Genomic DNA, 22,846 nt, shown 5'->3' with positions numbered 1-22,846 from the left:
CCCTCCCTCCAGCTCAGCACCCAACCTGCTGAAGGAGCTGTTTCTGAAGGTTGAAAGGGCCCAGGATAGCTTCCTGCTGCCCGATGTGGATGGTGCATTTTGGGGTCTGACATTTGGGAGGCTGTCGTGTGGGTGGTTGTAGTCTTGGGAGGGTTTGTGCATCCCCCAGCTCCGCCACAGCCTGGTCCCTGCTGGGGATCAAATCCCTCTGGGACACCGGCAGCAGCTCTGGGGAACCGAGTGGTGTCCCCATGAGTGCAGAGCTCGTTTGGCTTTGTGGTGGGTGGTTTGGGTTTCTTTAACTTGCACTTTTGTGTCTCTCCCGAGGGGTTTATTGGCCTGCCGGGTTCAAAAGGCACCCAAGGAGAGCAGGTAAGTGATCAGGACCCACACCACACATGGCTCAGGGTGCGGGACAGCCACGTTAGAGCAGCCCAAAGCACCAGCTTTGTGTTACTTATCTGTGTTCAGACCCAACATTGGAATAGGTGGCAAATGCAGTTTTCTGGGGAAGGCTGAGCTGCACTTAGGCTTCCACAAAACACTGTAATAAAAGGAGTTTTTAGACACAATGGTGTGTCCTAAGACAACATGTTTTGGGGAGGTGACAAGAAAAATGGGAGCACTTCAGGATGTGTGAAATAACACACTAACAGGGACAAGGTGTTGGGCGGCTGACATTGGGATGGTGCAGCTGGGCTGTCGCTGCAGGCTGGGGGTCACCGCGTGCTGGGGAGCGCACCCAGCACATACCCACTGCAGCTCCAGAGGCCCCTCAGGAGCAAAGCCCTGCTCCAAACCAGTCCAAACTTCTTTGATGCCCAAATCAGATCACAGCACGCTTTGGTTGCAGTGAAGAGTGTAAGAGGTCTGAGGGTGCCCTCTGGCTCTGCTGCTCTTACAGGGCTGCCGAGGTCCCGCTGGAGCCAAGGGAGACCTGGGAGCCAGAGGAGACAAGGTACCAGGTTTCCAGGCTGGGGCTTGGAGCCGTTTTGTGCCCCGTTGCCTTCTGGAGCTGTGAAAATCAGTCAGAGCGAGCTCTGCATGCTCACCCTGCTCCTTGGCTGCCCCTTGCCACCTTTCCTTGGTTTGATGTCTAAAACTTGCCTTGGTTTGGTGTTGAAGAAGTCACATTACGCCGTTCTGTGCCTTTGGGGTGCTCTCGGGGGGGGCTGTGGGGTGGGGGCTGCAGGCTGGCCGTGACGTGCTGCCCCCTCTTCTCCCAAGGGTCCTCATGGAGCACAGGGAGCAGCAGGACCCCCAGGGCCGCGGGGTCAGACGGGTTTGCAGGGCTTCCCCGGCCCCCGCGGGGCGGCAGGAGCCCGGGGACCCGAGGTAAGGCAGGGTGCTGGGGGGGGACAGCCCTGAGGGCTGCAGGGTGCATGGGCAGCACTACCAGTCACCGCTGCCTCCTCATCCTCCTCCCATGGGATGAAGGCCCTGGGCTCCCACCCTCCTGCCTTTCCCATGCTGCCAGCAGCTGGCACAGAGCACAGAAGCCTTCTAATGACACCTTCTGGAGCCTGCAGCACTGCAGTGTGTTGCTCCAGACCTCACCGACAGCAGCCTCAGAGGGCGGCCATCCCTCAGCCCGCTGCCTCGCTTCACACCAACAGCACTGCCTGGCCCCCGCTCGCTCCCAAAAGCCAAAACAACAACACTCAAGGCCCACAAAAAGGCAGGATTTTCCAGGTGTCTTTTCCCACAGTGCACGCTCCCAGTGAGCCCTTGGGATGGCTGCAGATCGATATTTGTCCCTGGGGCTGGCCCCACACCTCCAGCAGCTTCCCCACCTGCCTTCCCCCCTATGAGGCCGTGCTGTGCATGGCGCCCTCCATCTTGGAGGGCTTTTGGGATGCCTGCCTGGATGTGCCCTCATGTTTTCTCTTTGGGATGAGAAGCAAACCCTCCCACGTCCCCAGGCACAGTGCCACAGCACAGTGGCACTGCTCATGTCACAGCTGCCCTGGCATTACTAGACCTCGCTGCCCCGGCCATGGCTCCTGTCATGTCAGGCCCTGTGGCTGGGCCAGAGCCGGGTGCCAGGGCTGTGTCTGAGCAGGCAGGAGCCTCAGCAGCACTTGAAGTTACCCTAACTGGATCAGCAGGAAACAAAAATATTCAGCGGTGCTGCTCTGGGCCAGCACGGTCCCATTCAGCCTTTTCCTCTGGCTGACTTCACAACCCTGGGGCAGCCGCCAGCCCAGAGCACACCATGACCCCGACCGGTTCCATGGCTCCTAGCGCCTTTCATTTATTGTCCCCTCTGGCCATGCCCCCTGTCCCCTGCTTTTGGGGGTCTGTGGCCTCCCCAGGGGGTCGGGTGCTGCCTTTGCCAGGGCAAGGAGCAGCTCCGGCCACCCCCTCTCCTCTCCCCACAGGGGGAAGAAGGCCAGATCGGCCCGGCAGGGCTGAACAGCAGCGAAGGACCGAAGGTCAGCACCGGCAGCCATGGGGCTGCCCTTGGTCCCACACAGAGGGACAAGGACGTGGCCACCCTGCCCCGTCACCCCAGTGTGGGTGCCAGCACCCAGGGGACAGCATCACGCTGCCACCCCTGTGGGGATCAGGCTGTGGCCAAGCCCGGGGAGTCCCCAGACTTTTGTCCCCCCCTGGATGACATCCCTGCATCTGCTACCTGCCACCTTGGCAGCAGGGCAGGATGAGTCCCCTGGGTGCTCGCTGGGGTACAGGGGTGGTGGGGACCCTCAGGGTTACCTGAAATGCCTGCATTTCCCTCTGTGTGAATTTTAGGGAAGTCGAGGACCCGATGGCCCAAAGGGAACTCCAGGACCACGGGGAGCCAGGGTAACTAATGGGCTGTGGCACCCATAGCCTAATCTGGGAGCATCTTTGGGTGGGGGGCACAGAAAGAGCCCTGGAGGCCCCTTGCTGGGTGGCATGGGACAACTGCCAAGGGTGGAAGGATGGCTGGGATGATGCATAGAGCTCCTTCCCTCTCCTTTGTGCCCCCATTCGAAGGGGGAGGCACCAGGGAGCACAACCTGACCAAACTGTGCTGAGCTCTGCCCAGGTCTCCGCCTTTGGAAGGCCCGTGGCACCGTCACACAGCCTCTCACAGCAATGCTTCCCAGCACCAGCTCTGCTGCAGTCCCCTCAATCTGCTGCTTTAATGCTGCCAGAAGGATGCTTTTCTTAGCGCTCGCTCTTTTCCAGGGCCGTGTGGGCCAGCGCGGGCTGGTTGGAGTCCCAGGACTGCCCGTAAGGAGCCAGGACCACGTCCAGCGCCGTGCGTGGGGCTGAAGGGGGGCAGCGGGTGGGGGACCCGGGCAGAGGCTCGGCTCTGCTTGGGGCTGGTGCTGGAAGCGCTGGAGGTGAGCACATTGGGCTCTAGCACATTGCACACCAGGCTCATCACCCACCAGGCACCGCCACTCCGCTCTTGTCCTGGGCTTAGAAATTCAGGAATTTGTGTCTCTTCTCAATCCCTCACCCATTTTGCTTTTGGGGCTGCCCTTCTGCATGCTCTGATTTCATCCCCGAGCTTTACAAGGCACAGGCACAGAGCTGCGGACAAGAAGCGTGTCAAGGGTGGTTCAATGCTGAAGAACTGTTGACAGCTTAGGAAGGCCCCGAAGCTCCTACAGACCCTGGGGACGATGTCACTGTGTATTTGTTGCTATTTTGGCATGATTTGGGCTGCTGTGGGAGGGCATGGCTGATGGGAAGCTGTTGTGTCTGTCGCTGGGCTCTGCTTTGAGGCAAGATTCTCCTTGCAGGGCTCGCGAGGCATGCCAGGAGCAGAAGGCGCAGAAGGAAAGCCTGGTACACAGGTTCCCATTCTGTACTGTATATTATACCACAGAATCAGCTGGGTTGGAAAAGCCCTCCAAGATCATCTGGTCCAACCATCCCCCTACCACCAATGTCACCACTGAACCCTGTCCCCAAGCACCACGTCCAACCTCTCCTTGAACACCCCCAGGGACGGTGACCCCACCACCTCCCTGGGCAACCCGTCCCAATGCCTGACTGCTCTTTCTGAGCAGCAATGTCTCCTCATTTCCAACCTGAGCCTCCCCTGGCGCAACTTGAGGCCGTTCCCTCTAGTCCTATTGCTGCTTATCTGTGAGGCTGGCGCAGTGTATGAGGGCTGGGGCCGCAGGTGAAGGCTGCATGTCATGGTGCCTTTGGCGAGTTGGAGCAGGGGGGACTCTTCCAAACCCATCCATAGCCAGGCTGTCCCTAGTGCTGCCCCCACACAGCACCATGGGGCCGTTGGTACCAGGCACCGGCCACTGTGGGGCTAAAGGAGATGGGAAAACTCCTCACTGTGCTTGTGGGAATGAGTTGGCTCAGGATTTTACTCGTGGGGGCTTTACAACCCTGTACATAGTGCGGGATGGGATGGGATGGGATGGGATGGGATGGGATGGGATGGGATGGGATGGCTGCCTCTGCCTCCCAATCCTCACCATCGCCTGCCTTATCCTGCAGGGTCCCTCAGGAGCCGTGGGCAGCCCGGGCAGGATGGGACCCCCGGTGAGTAGAGCTGCATGTCTGTCTGCATCGTTTCTGTCCATCCATTCTCCCCTCTGCTCTCTTCTCTCTGCCCTTGGGGGGGCTGTGCCCTCAAAAAGCAAGGAAGAGCGAACAGGGGGTGCATTTAAGAAGTGGCTATTGCAAAATTCATGTTTCTTGTCACCAGTGGCAAGTCGTCCCGTCTGCAAAAATTCAAATACTTCCTTATTTTTACTCTGAAAATTAAAAAAAAAAAAAAAGGGAGGGGGGGGGGGGAAGGGGGAAGCTGGCATTTCACTGACAACAAAATAGGGGAAATGTTTTGGTCTGGGTGACAGAGAAGCGCCTCTGACTTTGTTGTTGTCATTGCACAGCACAGTCTAGGTGTCTGCATGGGCACTGCTGTGCGCTGCTTGGGGCTGCTTTGTGCCCCCATGCTCCCAGGGGGGCTCCTCTCCACCTGGGGTGTTTCTGTCTCTGCTCTCCTCCCAGCCCCTTGTCTGCCACCCCTTGTGCTTCTCTCCCTTCACCCAGAGCTCATCTTCTGCCCTTCCTTCCAGGGCTTTGCTGGTGTGCAGGGGGGCAGAGGGCACGTGGGACCTCCTGGACCGACGGTAAGGAAAACCAGCATGGAAAAGGGTGGTGGAAAGCCAGCAGGGTGTCCAGGGAGGGCTGGTGCTGCTGCTGGGGAACCAGCAAGGGATCAGATTATCTGTGGGGTCTGAATCTTTTTGTGCTAAAAAGCATTTAAAAAAAAAAAAAAAAGTCTTTAGCAGCAGAAACAGCTGCAGACAGGGAAGAGCAGGATAATCTCCCCAGAGATTCGGTCTGCCTGGAGGACTCGGAGGACTCTGCAGCTTTCCCCAGCCAGAGGTGGTCTTTGTGGGGAAGGGCAGCCCGTGGAACCCCCTCCCCACCTGGGGGACATGGTCCTGGTGACCAGAGGGGACCAAAGCGCTTGCTCCATCGCCACCTCCCTGGGTGGGAGTTGGAGGTGCAGGGTGACGGAGAACAACCCCCTGTCCTTGCCCATGTGGCTGGGGTGGACACCAGCACCCTGCTGGCAGCCAGAGCAGCTCCTGCAGCTGGACGAGCCCCCTGGGAGGACACTCACCCGGGTTTGGTGGGCACCCCAAGAGCAAAACCCCTGTGTTTTTGTCACCCTGCATGGTGACAGCCCTGCGGTGCTGGTGGGGGCTGCCAGGACAGGCAGGGTTTGTCCCCGACACCACCGAGCACAGGAGCACCAGCACTGCCTCAGTGGGGCTTGTCTGATTGCAACCCCTCCTCCCTGAACATTTCCCTTAAATATAAAGGGCCCCCAAGGAAAACCTGGACCTGATGGAGAGCCGGGTTCCCTGGGCCCAAAGGTGAGTGCCCATGGGGGTCTGGGTGTCCGGGGGGCTGGTTGGGGCACCCAGGGGTGATGAACAGCCCTGAGCGACTCTCGGCTGAGATGGGGAGGGTTTGGGTGATTGCTGAGCCCTGGGGGTGGACACCAAGGATGGGAACATGGTGCTGGGGCATCTGAGCTGCTCCCACCACGGCTGGGCATAAAGTTCAGACCCAAGTCCCCAGCAGGGACACTCGGAGGGACACACACGTTGCTCAGAGCAGGCTGACAGCCTGGAAGTGGGGCAAAAAGCAGGATGCACACCCCGGGATGCATTCCCGGGTGGACAATCTGCTCCCACCCAGGGGGTCTGCCCAGCCCAGCCCCCCAGCACTGCCAGCACGCGAGCAGGGTGGTGAAAGTTCCTGTCTCTCCTGGCAGGGTCTGCCTGGGAAGCCTGGCGCGGAGGGGCCGCAGGGACCTGTCGGCATGTATGTAAGTGCTGCGGCTGCTGCCTGGCCGTGCTCAGCACCGGGGGGCTCACTGGAGCACAGCTCCTCTCCCCAGACCCCCGGGGAAGGTGTGGGGTCTGGGGTGGGTGTGAGGAGCAAGGTTTGGTGCTGCTGGGAGAGGGGAAACCCCGTGGCCACCAGACCTTTCCGTGCAAGGTGGCATCAGAATGCTTTTGGATGAGGAGAACCTGAGGCAAAGCCAAGCGGGGCAGCTCCTGCCTGCATGTGGTCCCCGAGCACCACCAGCACCTCCACCCAAACCCCAGACCCCGAGCTGCCTCCTAACGCCATCCTCTCTCCCAGGGCTACCCGGGACCAGCCGGCGACCGCGGGAGGCCGGGGCGCAGGGGAGACAAGGTAGGGCTGGGAAATGGCAGCACCAACCCCGATGGCTGGTGCTGGGCAGGAGGAGGGTGGCAGGACCCGACCCCACAGCTCTCCCCACACGTCAGCTCCTCAGCCTCTTTACGAGATGGCAGGCTGCTAGATTTTGTCCCTCGGGGAGTTACTGCGTTGAAACACGTGACAGAAAAGAAGGGTTAGGGTTTGGGGTTTTGGTGTGTGGTTTTGTTCTTTTTTCTTCCCAACAGGGTGAAACGGGAGCCCGAGGCCCGCCGGGATTCCCTGGAAAAGCCGGACCCAAGGTGAGGGCTGTTTAACACCTCTGGGTGGCTCCAAATTCCCCCTCCCCCTGAGGCAGCACCAAGCAGATCAGCTCTGCTGGGCTGGACACAGAGCAAGGGAAATCCTTGCCTCTGGCATCAGGGGCTACGTGGGGAGAGGGGAGCTGCGGGGCCGCGGTCGGGGCTGGGTGCAGGGCTCTGATGTCTCTGTCCTCCCCCAGGCCCTGCCAGGCCCCCCCGGGCCACGAGGTGCTCCCGGCTCCCAGGTAGGGCTGGATCCCAGGGGGGGAGTGGAGCTGCTGTGGGCTTGCAGGCCCCTGCGGCCATATGATGCCCTACAACATGCCAGGGAGTGCCCTGCAATACCCTGCAACACATGCCATGAGATGCCCTACAATTTTCTGCAATGTGTGCCACTGAACACCCTGCAGCATATACCCTGTAATCATACCCTGTAATATTTGCCCTATGATGCCCTGCAGCATGCACCATGGAAAACCCTATAACATGTGCCCTGCAATACAGCCACGTAATGCTCTGCAGTACCCTGCAGCATACACCACGCACACCACACACTGCCTGTAGCGTTAGGGATGTGGATCCCACACCCATCTGCTGTCGGGGTGAGATGCAGGACCCTGGTCCTGCTCGCTGCCTGCTGGGTTTTGCCCTGCTGCATCCCTGGGGTGACCCAGGCAGGTCTCAGCTGCAGCCTGCTGGGGTTCCCTTGCTGCTCACAGCCCTTGTGTTGCAGGGAAGAGCAGGAGAGCCGGGTCCTCGGGGGCTTCCAGGGCTGCCGGTGAGTGGGAGAGCTGCAGCTCGCGGGCTGGGGCTGCAGGCTGTGCCCTCCTGCACCCGCACGGACCTGGGGTGCCTTCATGTGTGGGTCTCCCCCATCTCAGCACTCTCCCGGGGGGAAAGGGGCTGCCCGTGGGCTACACCTCGGGGTGCTCTAACATCCTTGTGACCCTGCAGGGAGCTCCCGGCATGCAGGGGCTGGACGGTGTCCCCGGGAAGCCTGGTTTGGCTGGGGAAGCAGGAGCAGCCGGCATGCCGGGGGCTGCTGGCCCCCCCGGGTACCCGGTAAGTGCCAACCTGGCTGCTGCGGGGTGCAGCACGGCTCCTGCTGCAGCCTTGCCTTTTTCCAGCAGGACCAGGGCTTCCTTCTCCACGCAGAGGGGAGGAGGAGGGAGGCTGGGACAAGGGGCTTGGTGACAGTGAGGACGTGGGCTGCTGTGTCCTCAAGCCCCCCCAGCACCCGAGCTCAGGAGCTGCAGGGACCCCCTGGGTTAACGCTGTGCCTTGTCACCAACATGGCTTCTTCGTTTGCAGGGTCGGGAAGGACCAGGAGGACCCGAGGGGCCTTCAGGGATGAGAGGAGAGCAGGTACGGGAGCAGGAGGATGCCTGGTTCCCCCTGCCAGCCCTGGGGTCTGGAGCTACCCCTCTGGGCTGGCTCTGCTGGCACAAGGGGCGCTCCCTCTCCTGGGCTGCAACCCAAATGCGCTCGTCCCAGCGGGATGGGGACGGATGCAAGGTGGGAGATGAGCCTGGTGAGCACACCACAGCTGCCTGTCCTCACATCCCTGTGCCCCCTGGCAGGGTGCCCTGGGAGATCTGGGGGACGGCGGTGTCAGCGGGCTGGATGGCGAGCAGGTAGGTGGCGGGGACACCCCACACCCTGCCCGCCTCGGGGCAACCCTCAGCTAGAGCCCGAGGCTGAGGCTGCGTCCCTGCTAGTGGGGCCAGGGCTTTGTGCGACGTGGGGTGAAGGAAAGTGGGGGGCAGTGGAGACAGGAGAACATCCCCAGCCCTGGAGCTCAGTGGGGATGAGGTGTGCCAGGGTCTGGCCGTGTGCTTCCTCCGCAGGGACCACCGGGACCACCAGGAGCCGAGGGGCAGCCGGGGCCCAAGGGGCAGCAGGTCAGTCACTTCCCATGGCCCCAGCGTGCTCGTGCCTGGGTGTGGGAGGGGGAACCAGGGCCCTCATGAACCTTTGGCACCCGGTGCAAGGAAAACCGGGGGTGAGGAGCGGGCTGCGTGGTGAGAAGGGGTGGGCAGGGCCAGCTGGAGATGGTGGCTGACAATAACCCTGGGGGTCTTCATCCGTTCCAGGGAGAAGCAGGACCCCGCGGAGCTCCGGGCGTCAGAGGCAGCCGTGGGGAGCGAGGGGACGAGGGGCCAGCGGGACCACCGGGGGGGCTCGGGGAGCAGGGCAAGGAGGTGTGTGCCGGGACAGGGCTGGGGCACGGGCGCTGCTTCGGGTGCTGATGGTGCTTCTCCCCCCGGCAGGGCGATGTCGGTGAGGCAGGAGAGCCGGGAGAGCCGGGAGCGCGGGGACACAAGGTGGGGAGCGCGGCTCCTGTGCTGCCACCCGCAGCGTGCTCTGCCCCCGCCTCGTCCCAGTGGGATGGGTGCAGGAAAAGGGGTGTCCCTGGGACCTGATGGGTGCCTGGGGGACGTGTCCTCGTGGGGACGCTCGTGTAATTGCTTCTCCTTCCTCCTCCTTGCTGTGACGCCGCTGTTTCCATCTCGGAGCAGGGGGATGCTGGCCCTCGGGGCCTTCCTGGAGTGCCAGGACCAGGAGCTGCTACGGGGGAAATCGGACACAAAGGCCCCAGAGGAGAGAAGGGCCAGGAAGGTTTGCTGGCAAGTACAGCGAGGGAGTGCTCCAGTGCCGTGGGGCTCCAGCGCTTGCCCCAGCTGGGTGTGGGGTGCTCAGGAACGGGGCTTGCCCCCAGCAGGAGACCTCAGGCACCAGGAGCTACAGAAAATGCTAAGAATTGGCAAATCTTAATTTGGGAGTTTTGTGTCTCATGGGCGTGACACCCAAATTGGGTCCTGGTGGCACAAAAGGGTGTGTGCCGGGCCGGGGCAGGAGCAGCTCCCTGCGTGTGAGCCTCTGGGCAGAAAAACACAGCTTGGTGTGCAAAGTTTCATCTGGCCCTGTGAGATCAGCCCGCCTGCGTGGGCTTTGCCTTTGCATGACTTTCTCAGAGGTGGATTTCAGTCTCTGAAAGCTTTCGGGACCCCAGAGCCATGAGGAGCCCGAGCTACCCAGAGTTCTGCCCAGTCCCTGCGTGTTGGGAGCACTGGTCCGGCCTCGCGCCTCTTTTTTCTCCAGCTGCTGGTGCCTGTGGGTGCTGCTCTCCCCGTGTGCCTGTCGTGCCAGGGAGGAGCCACCAGTGCCTCTGGGACAGATTCTTGTCCCCGTGGGGCTGCTGGCCTGAAGGAAGCAGCCGTGTGCCCGTTTCATGCTGCCTTCAGCCGAGCTCCAGCTGCTGAGCGCGTCCCCCTCTCTGTCCCAGGGCCAGGTCGGTGTCACCGGCGCTGCAGGGCCTGCAGGAGCCCGAGGGCGGTCGGTAAGTCACCTCGTGTCCCTGTCCCCCTTCGGGATGATTGCTGATGGGGGTGGGGGACACGTGTGTGACCAGGAGCATCGGGCAGGGCTGAAGCTTGTCAGCCCCGGGTTTTTCTTGACCCCCAAACAGGGCGGCACAGGTCTGCGAGGTCCTCCAGGGCCCCAAGGTCTCGAGGGAGCGAAGGTAAGGAGGGCAATGCTCCTGCCTGTCCCGTTCTGGGCTCTACCCAAGCACTGCTTTCCCTGGCTGGTGGGGGACGCTCGGGGGACCTGGGTCAGACCCTGGCACCTCGAGCCGAGATCTCCAAGGCCAGAAGCTTGCCAGGAACAGAGCTGGGAGCGTTTCTCTTTCTTCCCCAGGGAGACCCAGGACCCCGAGGCAGGGATGGAGCCACCGGTGCTGCTGGCTTGGAGGTACTGCTGTCCTGGGCTTGTGGAGCTGGGAGCTCTCCGAGGCTTCGCCAGGGTTCTGCCATTTCCAGCACAAGCTGAAGCCAAAGGAGTTGTTGCCCCGTAACTGCTGGGGGGGGTCAGAAATGAGGCTCTGGGTCCCAGCAGAGGGACTGTGCCCCCACCCCAAAAACCAGCTTAGCATTTAGGGATGCTGATGCCTTGTGCAAGGCCCACCCCTGCCATCTGAGCACATCGACAACCCCGTGGCACCCAGGTGCCACCAGGCACTGTCACGCACCCCTCGGCTGGCTGAGGGTGGGAGGGGATGCTCCAAATGCCTGCAAAGGGCCCGAGCACGAAGCACGTGGTGGGGCCGGGTTTGTGCTGACCCCCCAACATCACCGCAGGGACCCGCAGGAGATGAAGGAGCGAAGGGAGACCGCGGGCAGCCTGGCCCCACGGTGAGTACCGGCCTGCCTCCGTGCCAAACCCTCCAAAGGTGCAGCGTGGAACGGGAATAAAGGCACCAGCAGGCAGCCCCGGGCACCTCGGGCTGCTGGGGGCAGGAGCCTGGGGGCACGCGGGGGCCCTGCCCTGCCCTGGGTGGCTCTGCAGCCACCCCGGAATGAGTTGTCATCTCCTTGGTTCCTCTACAACCACAGCTCATTAAAGGCATCTTAATAGGGCTATTAAATAAATCATCAAAATTTGCTGTGGCCACCGTGCATTTAATCCCCGGCTCCCAGAGCCTGCTTGAAGCAGGGCGGGTTCGTTTTTGGCTTCCTTTCTTCTGGCTTTCACCAAGCAAACCTGTGGGGCTCGACAGGGGTTGGGCAGGAGGCAAACGGTGCGGTTACGGCCGTGGCCCTGCGGTGCACAGCGCTGGGGATGCTGCTCTGTGCTGTGCCTTGCCTGCAGCCCCGTCCTCGAGCACTGAGCTGCCCGGGCACGGCTGTGCCCTCAGCACGTGTGTCCTGCAGGGCTCGGTGGGTGCCCGCGGGCAGCCGGGTGGCCCCGGGTTCAAGGGCTATGCCGGGCACCGAGGAGCCAGAGGAGCGGTGGGCGCACCGGGGAAGCCAGGCCGGCAGGTGAGGTGTGGGCTCCGTGGGGACACAGGCACGGGGTGGAAAGGCGGAGGTGGCAGCGGGGTGCCTCGGGGAGCAACAGGAGCCCTGCCCCTGCTGCCTGCCCCTGATCCCGGAGCTGATGCTGGTCCCTGCTTTGTCTCCCAATGAACCCAGGGCGCCCCGGGGACACCAGGCAATGCCGGAGCCCCGGGGTCGAGCGGTGCCGAGGTGAGTGGCTGCCCTGCTCCTGCAGCCTGGACCTCACCAGGCTGCCGGGGGAGCTGGGGATTACCTCCCAAATGCCGTCTTTTGGAGCTGGGTTGATTTATTTCATTTTTCCTTAGGGCCTGATGGGTGCGAAAGGGGAGCCGGGCACACCGGGAAAAACAGGGCGCACGGTGAGGGGCTGGGGTGGCCGTGCTGGTGCTTCTCCGGTGCGGGCAGCTGAGCTGGGATTTCCTGGAGATGCAGCAAAACCCACACGGGTGCTCCTGCCAAAACACTGCCCCAAAGAGGCTTCAGCTCAAACCCTGCTCCTGTGCATGGTGTGGGTGAGAGCGGGGTGGGGACATCCCAGCACCCTAACAGGGGGTTGCTTTCTCCTTTGGGATTTTAGGGCTCTCCAGGACAAGCCGGTCCCCAAGGGCAGAAAGGTCGCAAAGGAGAAAAGGTACTGCCAGCAGCATCCTGCACGGGGGAGGTGCAGAGCGGGGGGGTCCAAGCCATGGTCCCTGGGGAGAAACCAGCACCAGGAGGGACTCCCTTGCTCAGCATCACCCCGGGCTCAGATGTCCCGGTGCTGGTGACCAAAACGTCTCCTCTTTTCTCTCCCCAGGGCGATGTGGGGCGTGAGGGGCAAGAAGGGGTCCCTGGAGAAGCTGGCAGGAGGGTAAGGGTGTGCTCGTCCTCGCGGAGAGCTGGGCTGATGGGGAGGGGGACACGGGCGGTGGGGTCGCTGAATTTACTGTGCTCTGAGTCTTGTCTCCTGTCCCCAGGGCAAGCGAGGCAAGGCAGGACACCGGCCCCCGAGAGGCCCCCGTGGACCCAAGGTACGTGGCCAAGGGTTCTTCGGGTGTCTCTGACTCTGGGATCTTTTGGCTGTACCCAAAGGCTGGGCTGATAGAGGGACACCGTGGCACATGGCCAGGCCTCTGTCCCTCCCAGTCCCGTCCTGCCCCAGCAGAGGGTTTCTCGCTTCTGCATTGCAGGGCCACCCAGGTGACGAGGGGCTGGCGGGGCCCCAGGGCCCACAAGGACCCTACGTGAGTACCGGGACCAAGCAGCGAGGTTTGGGGTGCTCCCTGCTCCCCATCTGCACCCTGTGGGTGCCCCCCACGACCAGAGCAGGGGCCTTAAAAAGCTTCCAGGTGCTGCACAGCTCTCATCCTGCCTTCCCCTCCCAGCTTAGTGTTAGGCAAAAAAAAAAAAAAAGGCCAAGTTTATTTTCTGACTGTTGGGAGTTGCTTTTTCTCCAGTTAAATGGTAACGATAATAATAAAACAGCTTCGGAAATGGCACTGAAAGGAAAACAAAGGCAGGATGTTCTGCAGCCAGCCAGGGGACCTGATCTGTGTTTATAACGGGTTAGTGAAGGCGAGGAGGGATTGCCAAAAGGGAAAATGAAAGCTGAGGAATGCTTCAAGGTCCCTAAAAACACCCCAAATTCTCACAGCCCTCGTGGCTCCTGAGTCCCCTCCTCAGCCACAGGCAGGGCCAGCGGTGTCGCTTCGTCTCTCTTAGGGCATCCCGGGGCTGAAGGGCATCAGAGGAGACCCAGGACCGAAAGGACCCAAGGTAGGTGACGTTTATGGGGCTGGGGCCCCGGGCACAGGCTGGCACGAGGCTGGATCCCTGCACCCCCTCCCCGCTCCCCGAAGGCCAGGCCTGCAGCGTCCTTGGTGCAGGCGGCCCTGTCCTCACGCCCCATCCGTCAGCCTCCAGGCCATAAATACGAGCGACAAGCAGGCCCTGGGGGCGGGTGGCTGCTCGCAGCCTTCGGGAAGAGAAAGGCAGCGATAAATGAGGCTTTAAATTAATTGCAGGCTGAACCAGCAGTGGCAGAAGCTGCAGGCCAGGGCGTTCGCTGAGGCTGCAGGGGGCTGCCGGGGTGTGCGCGGGGGGGTTTCTTCCCACAGGACTTCAGCACACGCAGATTTTTTTTTTTATTTTCCTTGAGTTTTTCCTCGTATTGAGTTTTTCCAAGCACTTCCTTGAGCCTTCCTAGGACAGTATTTTACCCTGGGGTAAAGTACTCCCAGCCTTGCCTTGGCGGCTGAGCAGAGGATGGAAACGCTCCGCTAACAGACCAAAAGGGTTATTGATTTATTTATTTATTTATTGTATTTTTTTTTCCCCGGAAGTTTCTCAGGTGGCTGGCCCTGGGAATTTCCCATCCCCAGCCACCTGCCCGGCTTGCTGGAGGCCAGGAGCTGTTTGCCCTGGGGAGATGTGGCCAGGCAGACACCCCCTTGCCCCCGGGCAGCACCCCCTGTGCCCACCCCATCAAATACAGCCACAGGAGTGACCAGAGCGGGGTCTCTGGGGCAGGGTCCCCCCCTCGGTGGTGTCCCTGGCCACTTCCACCCCCCTCCTGGCCACCAACTCTCTCCCTCACTCTCCTAGGGCGAGAAGGGCAGCAGGGGTGACCTGGGGCAGCAAGGGGACGAGGGCTTCAAGGTGCGTGGAGGGCTCGTGCCTCTCTCCCCCCCGTGTCACCCCGCTGTGTCCCACCCCGTGTCACTCCCCTCCACGTCTCCTAGGGCAAGCAAGGACCCCACGGCGTCCCCGGGAGGCCGGGACCCAAGGGACTGCAGGTACCTGCGGGGTGGGGGGGGACAGGGCAGGGGTTTGGGGTGGATTCTTCCCCTTTTTGTGCAAAATACACCAGCAAAAAGCAACCTGAGGAAGGGGCTGGTAATAAGGGAGCAGGGCTGGGAGATGCCCTGTTGGGGCCATGTGTGACATCCCCGTGTCCCTCTGCAGGGTGACGCTGGCCCCCCCGGCCCAAGGGGGCTCCCTGGGCTCCCTGGGAAGCCGGTAAGTCCTTCGCCCCCCAGCACATGGGGGTCTGCAGGGCCAGCAGCCTCCCCCTGAGGCACCCCCTTGCTTTTCTCTTCCAGGGCTTGTCAGGACAAAAAGTGAGTGCGGGGGCAGCGGGCACGGGGTGAGCCCTGCTGCGGGGCTCTGTCCCCTCCTGTCCTCATCCTGGGGGTGCGGGACAGCCCCGTGCCCACTGTGGGGACGTGAGGCAGCAGCTCAGCACCTCGCCTTTCCTTCCTCTTCCTCCTCATCCTCGGGCAGGGGCTGAAAGGTTCCCCGGGCCAGCCGGGACCCAGGGGCAAGCCGGGACCACTGGTAAGCAAAGCCACCAACGTCCCTCGGGGACCCGAAGTGGTGGCTGGTGCCACGGGGACGGGCAGTGCTGGTGCAGGCGGAGGAGCTGCGAGGGTGGCAGGGGCTTCCCGTGTCACCACTGTCACTGTCACCCAGGGTCCCGCCGGCCCCCCCGGCCCCAGCGGCCCTGCGCTGACGCTGTCCAAGGAGGAGCTGCGGGTGAGTGGGGCTGCGTGGGGCTGGGGGGCTCCTGGCTCTGGTGGCTGCTGCCTGCTGGGGACAAAGGGACAGTGACAATGCCTCACGTCCCTCTGCACGAAGAGCAGAGCACGCAGATGGGTCAATCCCTCCCGTACCCAGCCAGGCTCCATCCTTGTCCCCCCCACACCTCCCCCAGCACTTGGCCATGCTCCTGGCCAAAATGCGAGGGGGGCCAACGGGAGCTGGGCTCTGTCCCCGTGATTTCCAGCACCTCCTCCACCCCTCCGACCGCCTGAACCGCACCGCGGCGCGGGCTCTGCTGGAGGCCCTGAGCCGCGAGCTGAGAGCGCTGGTGGAGCACCCCGATGGCACCAAGGACAACCCCGCGGCCACCTGCAAGGAGCTGCTGCTGGCCCACCCCAGCTTGCCCGACGGTACAGGGGACACCCTGCGTTGTACCCCTGGCCCTTTAGATCAGGGCCATGGGGCCAGGATTCCCTCTACAACTGCCATTAGGGGGGATGAGGATGGGGGGATGAGCTCAGCGGGGCTTATGGGCATCCTCAGCTCCTCCATGCAGGATGTCCTCCTGCACCAGCTCCAGCCCCAGGGTTTTGGGGGGCTGCGTGCGTGTCGGGTGCTCGTGGGCATGGTGTGCAGGGTGCGGGTGGGTGCAAGGAGGGGAAGGCACACAGCACATCCCCAGCTTGTGGGTGTGCAGCCGGGGAAGGGGTGGCAGCCGTGTGCTGCCCTCCCTGTGCCTCCAGCCCCGCTCTGCATCCCCGCAGGGCACTACTACATCGACCCCAACCAGGGCAGCCCCCGGGACGCCCTGCTGGCCTTCTGCAACTTCACGGCGGGGGGCGAGACCTGCATAGCCCCCGTCCACAACCAGGTACGGCCCCACAGGACACCCTCAGCCTGCGTGGGCTGGCACGGCCGGGTCTTCAACCTGGCGGTGCCACCAACCCCTGCTGGGACACCGGGACGTGGTCCCCGATCCCCACAGGTCCCCATCAAGGCCTGGCTGAGCACCTACACCTCCAAGGACACCTTCGAGTGGTTCAGCGCCCTGCCTGGGGGCTTCCTGGTGAGTGTCTGGCTGTATGGACACGAAGCCCTTCCCTGGGGCCCTGCCAGCTCCTGGATGCCCAGGCACCTGGGCACCTTCTCCCTCAGCAAGGAAATTCAGAGCTGTGCTTTTGCAGGGCTGCCTCCTGCCCTGTCTTTGGGGCGTGGTGGGGGGCACGGACCCTGCAAGCAGCCCCCAGCACCCCTCCCTCTCTCTCGTTGCCCCTGCAGCTGGAGTACGTGGGCGCCAGCACGGTTCAGCTGCGCTTCCTGCGGCTGCACAGCCGCCTGGCCACACAGAAGGTCTCCTACTCCTGCAGCCCAGCCCCAGAGCGGGGCCAGCCCCAGCCCGAGAAGGAAATCCTCTTCCTGGCGGACTCCCGGGAGCAGAGCTACACAGCCACCCTGCAGGGCTGCCTGGTGAGCAGGGGGCTCGAGGCTGGAAGAAGCACCAGGCTCTGTGTGCATTGCGTGCCCGGGGCTCGGAGCAGAGCTCCTGGCTGGGCTCGGTGGGCTGGGATGGGAGAGCATCCCTGGGAAGCTGCCCCGGGCTGGGAGAATGGGGTGGTTTGTGGCAGGGGGACGTGGTCTCAGCGCCGCCCGCCCTCCTTTCAGCTGGACAACGAGTCCTCCATCACCGACACCATCTTCCAGTTCACCACCGAGGAGCTCTCCCTGCTGCCCCTGCGGGACCTGGCCGTGTTTCACAACGGCGACGCCTCGCACCAGTTCGGATTCACAGTGGGACCAGTCTGCTTCAGCTGAGACCGGGGACACGCACGCGGCACCAGAGCCTCCTCCCCATCCCCGACCTGGCCCAGGGGGGATGCAGGCAGAGGTGGTTCTGTAGCTGCAGTGTGCCACGGACTACACTTCCTTCTGAAGTAGAAGAATACTGTTTACAAAAGTCATTGCTCTATAAATTATATATATATTATATATATATGTATGAGAATCGTGTAATCATGACAGCAGGAAAGAAAAAACAAAAGGCAAAAATGCTACCAGAGTGGGAAAACAGGAGAGCAACGGGCAGCTCTTCGCTGGGGAGAGACGTAAATGCTCAGAGCCTCGTCTCCTCGCACCCCAGCTGTGTTTTGGGGCTGCGGCTCACATAGTGATGGGCACCATAAGGCACGGCAGCAGGGGTTGGAGCCCTGTGGTCCCCGTCCTGCTGCGTGCTCCTGGCCTGGTGCCCCTTTTCTGCTGGTCCTGGCCCTGTCCTTGCTGCTACCTGAGGGCTGCTGCCACGCTTTGCCCACCCAGGGCACAGGAGTGCGTGGGGGTGTCACGGCAGGGGGAGGTCAAACCCTGCAGCAAAAAGAAGAAATCTCCTGCGCAAGGCAGGGGTAGGAAAGGAGAGCGGGGGCACGCCGGCACCACAGCCCTGGGCAGCCCAGGAGGAGGCTGGATCCGAGCTGGGCTGTGACAGGGTGCTGGGTGCTGGGTGCGCCCACCCTGCCTGGAAAACCCCAGCCAGAGCTTCTGGCCAGCTTGGCAATAAATGAAGGAAGAACAAGCAGCTGTGAGCCAAGTCCAGTTTCTCCCCTCCGAGGCAGGGGGGGCGGTCGGTTTGTTTGTTTGCTCAGCAGCTGCGGGTTTGGGGGAGAACTGCACCCACCTCCCACCCCTCACCTCGCTGCTGCCCCAGCCCAGAGGCTTTCCAGCTGCCCACACCCGGCTGGCGGCTGCTGCGGGGAGCTGCGGAGGCAGGATTTTAAGCAGCAGCACAGAGGAGAGGGGAGGCTTTTAGTGTTGTTATCATTATTTCAAGCAGCAACTGCGGCCTGAAAACGCCAGTGCCAGCTCTGCCCGTAAGGGAAAACACACTCGGTGGCACGGCACGGCTCGGCACGGCTGGGTATGGCACGGCTGGGCTCGGCACTACAACTCCCGGGGCGCTCCGCGCTGCGCGTCACGGAGCCGCGCCGGGCTCAGCTGAGCCGGGATGGGACGGGACGGGACGGGGCTGAACCGGGACAGGACGGGGCTGAACCGGGACGGGACGGGCTCCGCTCTGCACCGCCACCATGCAGGTGAGGCTGCCGCCGTGCCCAGCCGTGCCCAGCCGTGCCCGTGCCGAGCGCGCAGTGCGCGGGGGGCAGCCCGGCTGTGCCCGCTTGGCACCCACGGGTGGGGGCAGCCCCCAGCCCTCCCGTCCCGCTGCTGTGCGGGTGGGTGCGGGCACCCCCCGGCCCTGCCACCCCAGTCCTGGGCACGCTGTTCGCCGGCCCCCTTCTTCTCTGGGGACCCCCCTTCTTTTGGGGCCGGGGTCCCCCTGGAGCAGCCTCCTTTAAACCTCTGCTGTCGGATCTCGTTCCCAGGGGCCGTGCAGAGGCTGATTCATTTCCCTTGGCATCTTCCTGCAAAGCCTGTGCCGCGGTTCCTGTTTTTGTCCCGTGATTTGGCCGGGCTTGGGATGGGGACTGCGAGCAGCAGCGGCCCCGGGGAGCCGGCCATGGGGTGCGCTGCCTGCCTGCTCCTCGCACCCCAACGCAGGGTGTCCCTACGGCGTGTGGGGCCGGGTGCCCTGGTTGGACTGGAGCAGCCAGCCCCGTGCCATGCCGAGCAGGCAGAGCTGAGTTTTTCACAAGAGGAGCCCCAGGGGTGAAGCCCCGACACGGCTGTGCCCTGCACGTGAGGAGCTGCAGCGTGGGGTGGTGCCCAGCCACCCTGCTGGGGTGCGTGAGGCCAGGCAGGGTGCTGGGTGCTGCCCACACAGCTCCTGGGGGGTCACTGCCAGTAAGGGGGGGCAGGACCAAGCCCCTCGGACCAGAATCCCTGCTGGCATGTCACCCCACAGCGAGGATTTGGGGATTTACCCTCAGCCTTTGACAGCACAGTCAGCGTGGCTGCTGTCTGTGTAGGGGTCACGCTGTGGGGTCCTGTAGGATGGAGCCACAGCATCACAGAAGGGTTTGGAAGGGACCTTAGAGCTCAGAGCCCCTCCAACCTCACCTTAAACGCCTCCAGGATGGGGCACCCCCAGCTTCTCTGGGCAGCCTGGGCCTGGGCCTCACCGCCCTCCGAGTGAAGAATTCCTTCCTTGTATCTAATCTAAACCTATCCTTTTAAATGGGGGAGGGGGGCAGGGTGCCATTGGCCCCAGCAGCATCGTTTTGGCCTCCCGGACACGCTGGGTACCCGAGGGCACGGGGCAGAAGCTGCCCAGGCTGGGTGCCCTGGGACCAGGAGCAGTGCGGGGACCTTCTGCAAGTCACCCACGTCCCCACAGTAACGTTACCGCCGCCGTGCCCGGCCCTGCAGACTGAGGGTTGAAGCATGCAAAGGAGAAATAGTTTCATTTAAAGGCTAATTATCATAAATCCGTTGCCAAAGGAGGCTTAAAAGCGTAAGCCAATTATACGTCCTAATGTGCTTTGGTAACGAGTGGCCACAGCGTGTAATTAGAGCCTGAGAGCGGCGCGGGCACCGCTCGCCCTGGGCACAGGGAGCACAGGGGGGGACAGACCTGGGCTGGGGGGTCCCAGCTGCTGGGACCCGGGGAGCTCTGCCAAGGGCAGGAGGAAAACCCAGCGCAGGTTTTTGTGGCAAAGGCCCAGGAATTGGCAGCTGTGCCCTCAGCTCCGGGCGGTTTCAGTGGGGAAGAGCTGCGGGCAAGGCTTTCTCCTCCTGTTCGACGTGGTGAAGCTCTCGGCCGGGTGCTCACCGGTTAAAGGCTCATCAGGGCTGGGCATGCCAGCACCGGGCAGCTTCGCTGCCTGCCTCGAGCCCTCCCCACAAAGCAGTCGTGGTCCTGGGTGGGTCCTGGGCAGCCCCCGGCAGCCGGAACCGCAGCAGCCTCGGGGCTTTGGCTGGAAAAAAAGAAAAATCCCGTGGGAGGTGCAGGAAAGCAGAGGGTTCCCGGGCTGGGCTGCAGCCGCCAGCCAGTTTCGCTTTAGGCTCCAGACGGCACCCGCAGCCCCTGTCTGCCTCCTCCTGCTCCTCAAGCCCCGGCAGCGTGCGGGTTGCTGGAGCTTTGGGCCGCCGGCTCCCCACCACAAGGGTTAGCTCAGGATTTCTCTCGCCAGCCCAGACACGGGCTGGAAGGAAAAAGCTGCCCTGCAAGAAGGCAGAGGTACGTGCCGAGCCCGCTCTGCGTGGCTGGGATGTTGAGTTCCTCTTTCCATTTCGGGAACTGGACAAAAACTGCACCGCGTGCCTGCCCGGCACCTCACCGGGGGCTGTGCCGGGCGCAGGAGGGGCAGGGCCACCAGGGACCTGCAGCCTTTGAAGGCTGCAGCTCAAAGCAGCAAAGCTGCAAAGAAGAAAGCGGAGCCGCACACACCTCACCTCTTGCTTTGATTCCGGGAAGGGCTGTGAGCAGGAAGGGGCCTGGGAGGGCTGTGGGGTGCTGGGTGCGCAGCCCTACAGAAGCCACGGGGCCTTGTTTGCCGTGGTGCAGGCGGCTCCGTCACCCCCTAACCCCTGTCCTCGGCCTCTCTTGCAGATGACCTTCTTCTTCTCGGACACGGTGGTGCTGCTGTTTGACTTCTGGAGCGTGCACACCCCCACAGGTAGGCTGCCAGCCCCGTCCGTCCGTCCGTCTGTCTGTCTGCTGCTGGCCGTGCTCGCCAGCTGGGGAAAGGGGCGCAGGGCACAAAAACCACCCGGGATTTTTGCATTTCTGGCATTTAATTCTAAATAATGCTAGCAGTGATACCTGCTGGTGGGCTGGGAGCTGGAGGAGGGCACGGCCCCCCCACACCCAGCACTTAACAGTGGGGTTTTGCTGCACTCTGTGGGGCTTTGGGGTGGCCCCAGCCCCGCAGGTCCGGTCCTGCGAAGCGACAGATGAACAAACCTTCCTCCTGTGAGCAGCTGGCAAGTTTTTTTTTTTTTATCTTTTTCCCCATTGAAAAATATTTGTTCAGCTGAGGGCGAGCTGCTCTTTTCAGGGAAAAAAAAAAAAAAAAAAAAAAAAGGAAAAAAAAAAAAAAAAGGAAAAGAAAAACCAGCTGCTGACTTGTCGGGGTCTGCTTCTGGGGCAGGGCTGGCGCTCTCCGTGCTGGTGGTCGCGCTGCTGTCGGTGCTGTACGAGGTGGTGAAGATGGGCAAGGCCAGGGTGCTGCACCGGGCGCTGCTGGCCGTGCCCCGCAGCCTGAGCCACGAGGAGCTGCTGGAGCCCGAGGAGGGGGACGGCGGCCACGGGGCCACGCAGGGCAGGTACGGCCCGGGCAGGGTTGGGCCCTGCCTGGTGCTCGGGGGTGGCTGGGAGGTGGGGACAGGGTGAAGGAAGGGCTGCGAAGGGGCTGCCGGGGTGATGTGGGCGCAGGAGCCAGCCCTGGGGTGTCCCGGCCCCGTGGGGTACCCAGGGATGTGCCCCCGGTGCTTTCAGCTGCATCCAGTGCCTGCAGCCCCCGGGGTCCTTTTGGGGTGGGGACAGGTGCTGCTCAGCTGGTGCAGGCCCAAACAAGGCTGTCCGGGGTGTTTCCTTCCCAACACGACCCTTTTAAGTCAAAATCTGGGTTTTTCACCTTACCTTTAATCCCAGCCGTGCCTGAGGCTGCTCCTAACGCCAGCCTCTCGCTGACCCCAGCCCCGTGCCCAGCTCCCTCCCCGTGCCCTACAAACCTCCTACAGGTCAGTCCCGGTGCCCTGGGGGGGGCTGACACCCACATTTTCCCCTCGCTGACGGGGCTTTTGCTTCTCCCACCGCAGGTGGTTCCAGTTCCACGTGGCCCAGACGCTGCTGCACGTGGTGCAGGTGGTGCTGGGCTACGCGCTGATGCTGGCCGTCATGTCCTACAACGCCTGGGTCTTCCTCGGGGTGCTCGTGGGCTCCACCGTCGGCTACTTCGTGGTGTACCCACTGCTCAGGGTGGGCTAGGCGTGGGGACCCCCCCTCGGGACATTGCGGGGTGCTGGGGTGTCACCGCCACGGCTGCTGGCTGCGTCCCCATCCCCGTGCCGTGCAGGACGCGGCACCACCGGGGGTGGCTCTGGGGCCGTCCCCCGGCTCTCAGGGAGCTTTTGGCCATGGGATTTGGGGTGCTGACTGCTCAGGGTGGGGGTGCTGAGCCCCCCTCTGCTGGGGGGGGTGCGGTTTTGGCACTGGGATGCTGCGTGTGTGAGCTGGGCAGGTCCCTGGGCCCCTCTCCAGCACTGATCCTGCCCCAAACCCCTCACACTGTGCCTTGGGGGGGGCTACAGAAGGAGCCGGGTGCTGGGGGGAGGGCCCGGCCGCCCCCCACCTCACCCCCGTGCCTCCTGGTTCGCACTTTAGGATGGGAGCTGCTGCCTCCTGCTGCCTGTGGCAATAAAACCAGCGGGGGCCTGGGGCTCCCAGCTTGGTGCGGGGCTGCTGGAGGTGATGCGGGGCCCCGGCACCCCCGGCTCACAGCGGGTTTGGGGGGGCTGCACCTCAGCCCCATCACAGCCCCCCCCACACACAGCAGTGTCCTGGGGCCGGGCGGCTGGGGAGTAAGGACAGCCTCCTCTGGCTTTAAATAAAGCTTTAGTTCTTTTATT

General features: G+C 62.9%; 2 protein-coding genes across 2 annotated transcripts in view; both read left to right on the top strand.

Annotated features, from left to right (window-relative positions):
* Positions 1-17,140, top strand: part of LOC116496894 (collagen alpha-1(I) chain-like) — a 71,619-nt gene extending 54,479 nt beyond the window's left edge. The window contains exons 24-68 of the mRNA XM_032200302.1: positions 328-372; positions 905-958; positions 1,228-1,335; positions 2,382-2,435; positions 2,755-2,808; positions 3,178-3,222; positions 3,741-3,794; positions 4,459-4,503; positions 5,043-5,096; positions 5,799-5,852; positions 6,257-6,310; positions 6,631-6,684; positions 6,918-6,971; positions 7,172-7,216; positions 7,705-7,749; positions 7,926-8,033; positions 8,283-8,336; positions 8,552-8,605; positions 8,819-8,872; positions 9,065-9,172; positions 9,242-9,295; positions 9,488-9,598; positions 10,258-10,311; positions 10,441-10,494; positions 10,671-10,724; positions 11,111-11,164; positions 11,684-11,791; positions 11,945-11,998; positions 12,115-12,168; positions 12,387-12,440; positions 12,606-12,659; positions 12,766-12,819; positions 12,979-13,032; positions 13,511-13,564; positions 14,393-14,446; positions 14,530-14,583; positions 14,753-14,806; positions 14,890-14,907; positions 15,071-15,124; positions 15,260-15,322; positions 15,573-15,738; positions 16,093-16,199; positions 16,314-16,394; positions 16,607-16,795; positions 16,991-17,140. Coding sequence (XP_032056193.1) covers positions 328-372; positions 905-958; positions 1,228-1,335; positions 2,382-2,435; positions 2,755-2,808; positions 3,178-3,222; positions 3,741-3,794; positions 4,459-4,503; positions 5,043-5,096; positions 5,799-5,852; positions 6,257-6,310; positions 6,631-6,684; positions 6,918-6,971; positions 7,172-7,216; positions 7,705-7,749; positions 7,926-8,033; positions 8,283-8,336; positions 8,552-8,605; positions 8,819-8,872; positions 9,065-9,172; positions 9,242-9,295; positions 9,488-9,598; positions 10,258-10,311; positions 10,441-10,494; positions 10,671-10,724; positions 11,111-11,164; positions 11,684-11,791; positions 11,945-11,998; positions 12,115-12,168; positions 12,387-12,440; positions 12,606-12,659; positions 12,766-12,819; positions 12,979-13,032; positions 13,511-13,564; positions 14,393-14,446; positions 14,530-14,583; positions 14,753-14,806; positions 14,890-14,907; positions 15,071-15,124; positions 15,260-15,322; positions 15,573-15,738; positions 16,093-16,199; positions 16,314-16,394; positions 16,607-16,795; positions 16,991-17,140 — 3,054 coding nt within the window. The remainder of the gene's footprint in view (positions 1-327; positions 373-904; positions 959-1,227; positions 1,336-2,381; positions 2,436-2,754; positions 2,809-3,177; positions 3,223-3,740; positions 3,795-4,458; positions 4,504-5,042; positions 5,097-5,798; positions 5,853-6,256; positions 6,311-6,630; positions 6,685-6,917; positions 6,972-7,171; positions 7,217-7,704; positions 7,750-7,925; positions 8,034-8,282; positions 8,337-8,551; positions 8,606-8,818; positions 8,873-9,064; positions 9,173-9,241; positions 9,296-9,487; positions 9,599-10,257; positions 10,312-10,440; positions 10,495-10,670; positions 10,725-11,110; positions 11,165-11,683; positions 11,792-11,944; positions 11,999-12,114; positions 12,169-12,386; positions 12,441-12,605; positions 12,660-12,765; positions 12,820-12,978; positions 13,033-13,510; positions 13,565-14,392; positions 14,447-14,529; positions 14,584-14,752; positions 14,807-14,889; positions 14,908-15,070; positions 15,125-15,259; positions 15,323-15,572; positions 15,739-16,092; positions 16,200-16,313; positions 16,395-16,606; positions 16,796-16,990) is intronic.
* Positions 17,141-18,340: 1,200 nt separating this feature from the next.
* SLC31A2 (solute carrier family 31 member 2) lies at positions 18,341-22,205 on the top strand. Its single transcript, XM_032200030.1, has 4 exons — positions 18,341-18,411; positions 20,826-20,892; positions 21,367-21,541; positions 22,037-22,205. Exons 1-4 carry the CDS (start codon positions 18,406-18,408, stop codon positions 22,203-22,205), a joined length of 417 nt encoding a protein of 138 aa, XP_032055921.1. The 5' UTR covers positions 18,341-18,405.
* The last annotated feature ends 641 nt before the right edge of the window (positions 22,206-22,846 follow it).

The sequence above is a fragment of the Aythya fuligula genome, chromosome 19 (assembly GCF_009819795.1).
Source record: "Aythya fuligula isolate bAytFul2 chromosome 19, bAytFul2.pri, whole genome shotgun sequence".
Taxonomy (NCBI): Eukaryota; Metazoa; Chordata; class Aves; order Anseriformes; family Anatidae; genus Aythya; species Aythya fuligula.
The sequence above is the reverse complement of the archived record's forward strand: the minus strand, read 5'-3'. Positions and strand labels throughout refer to the sequence as shown.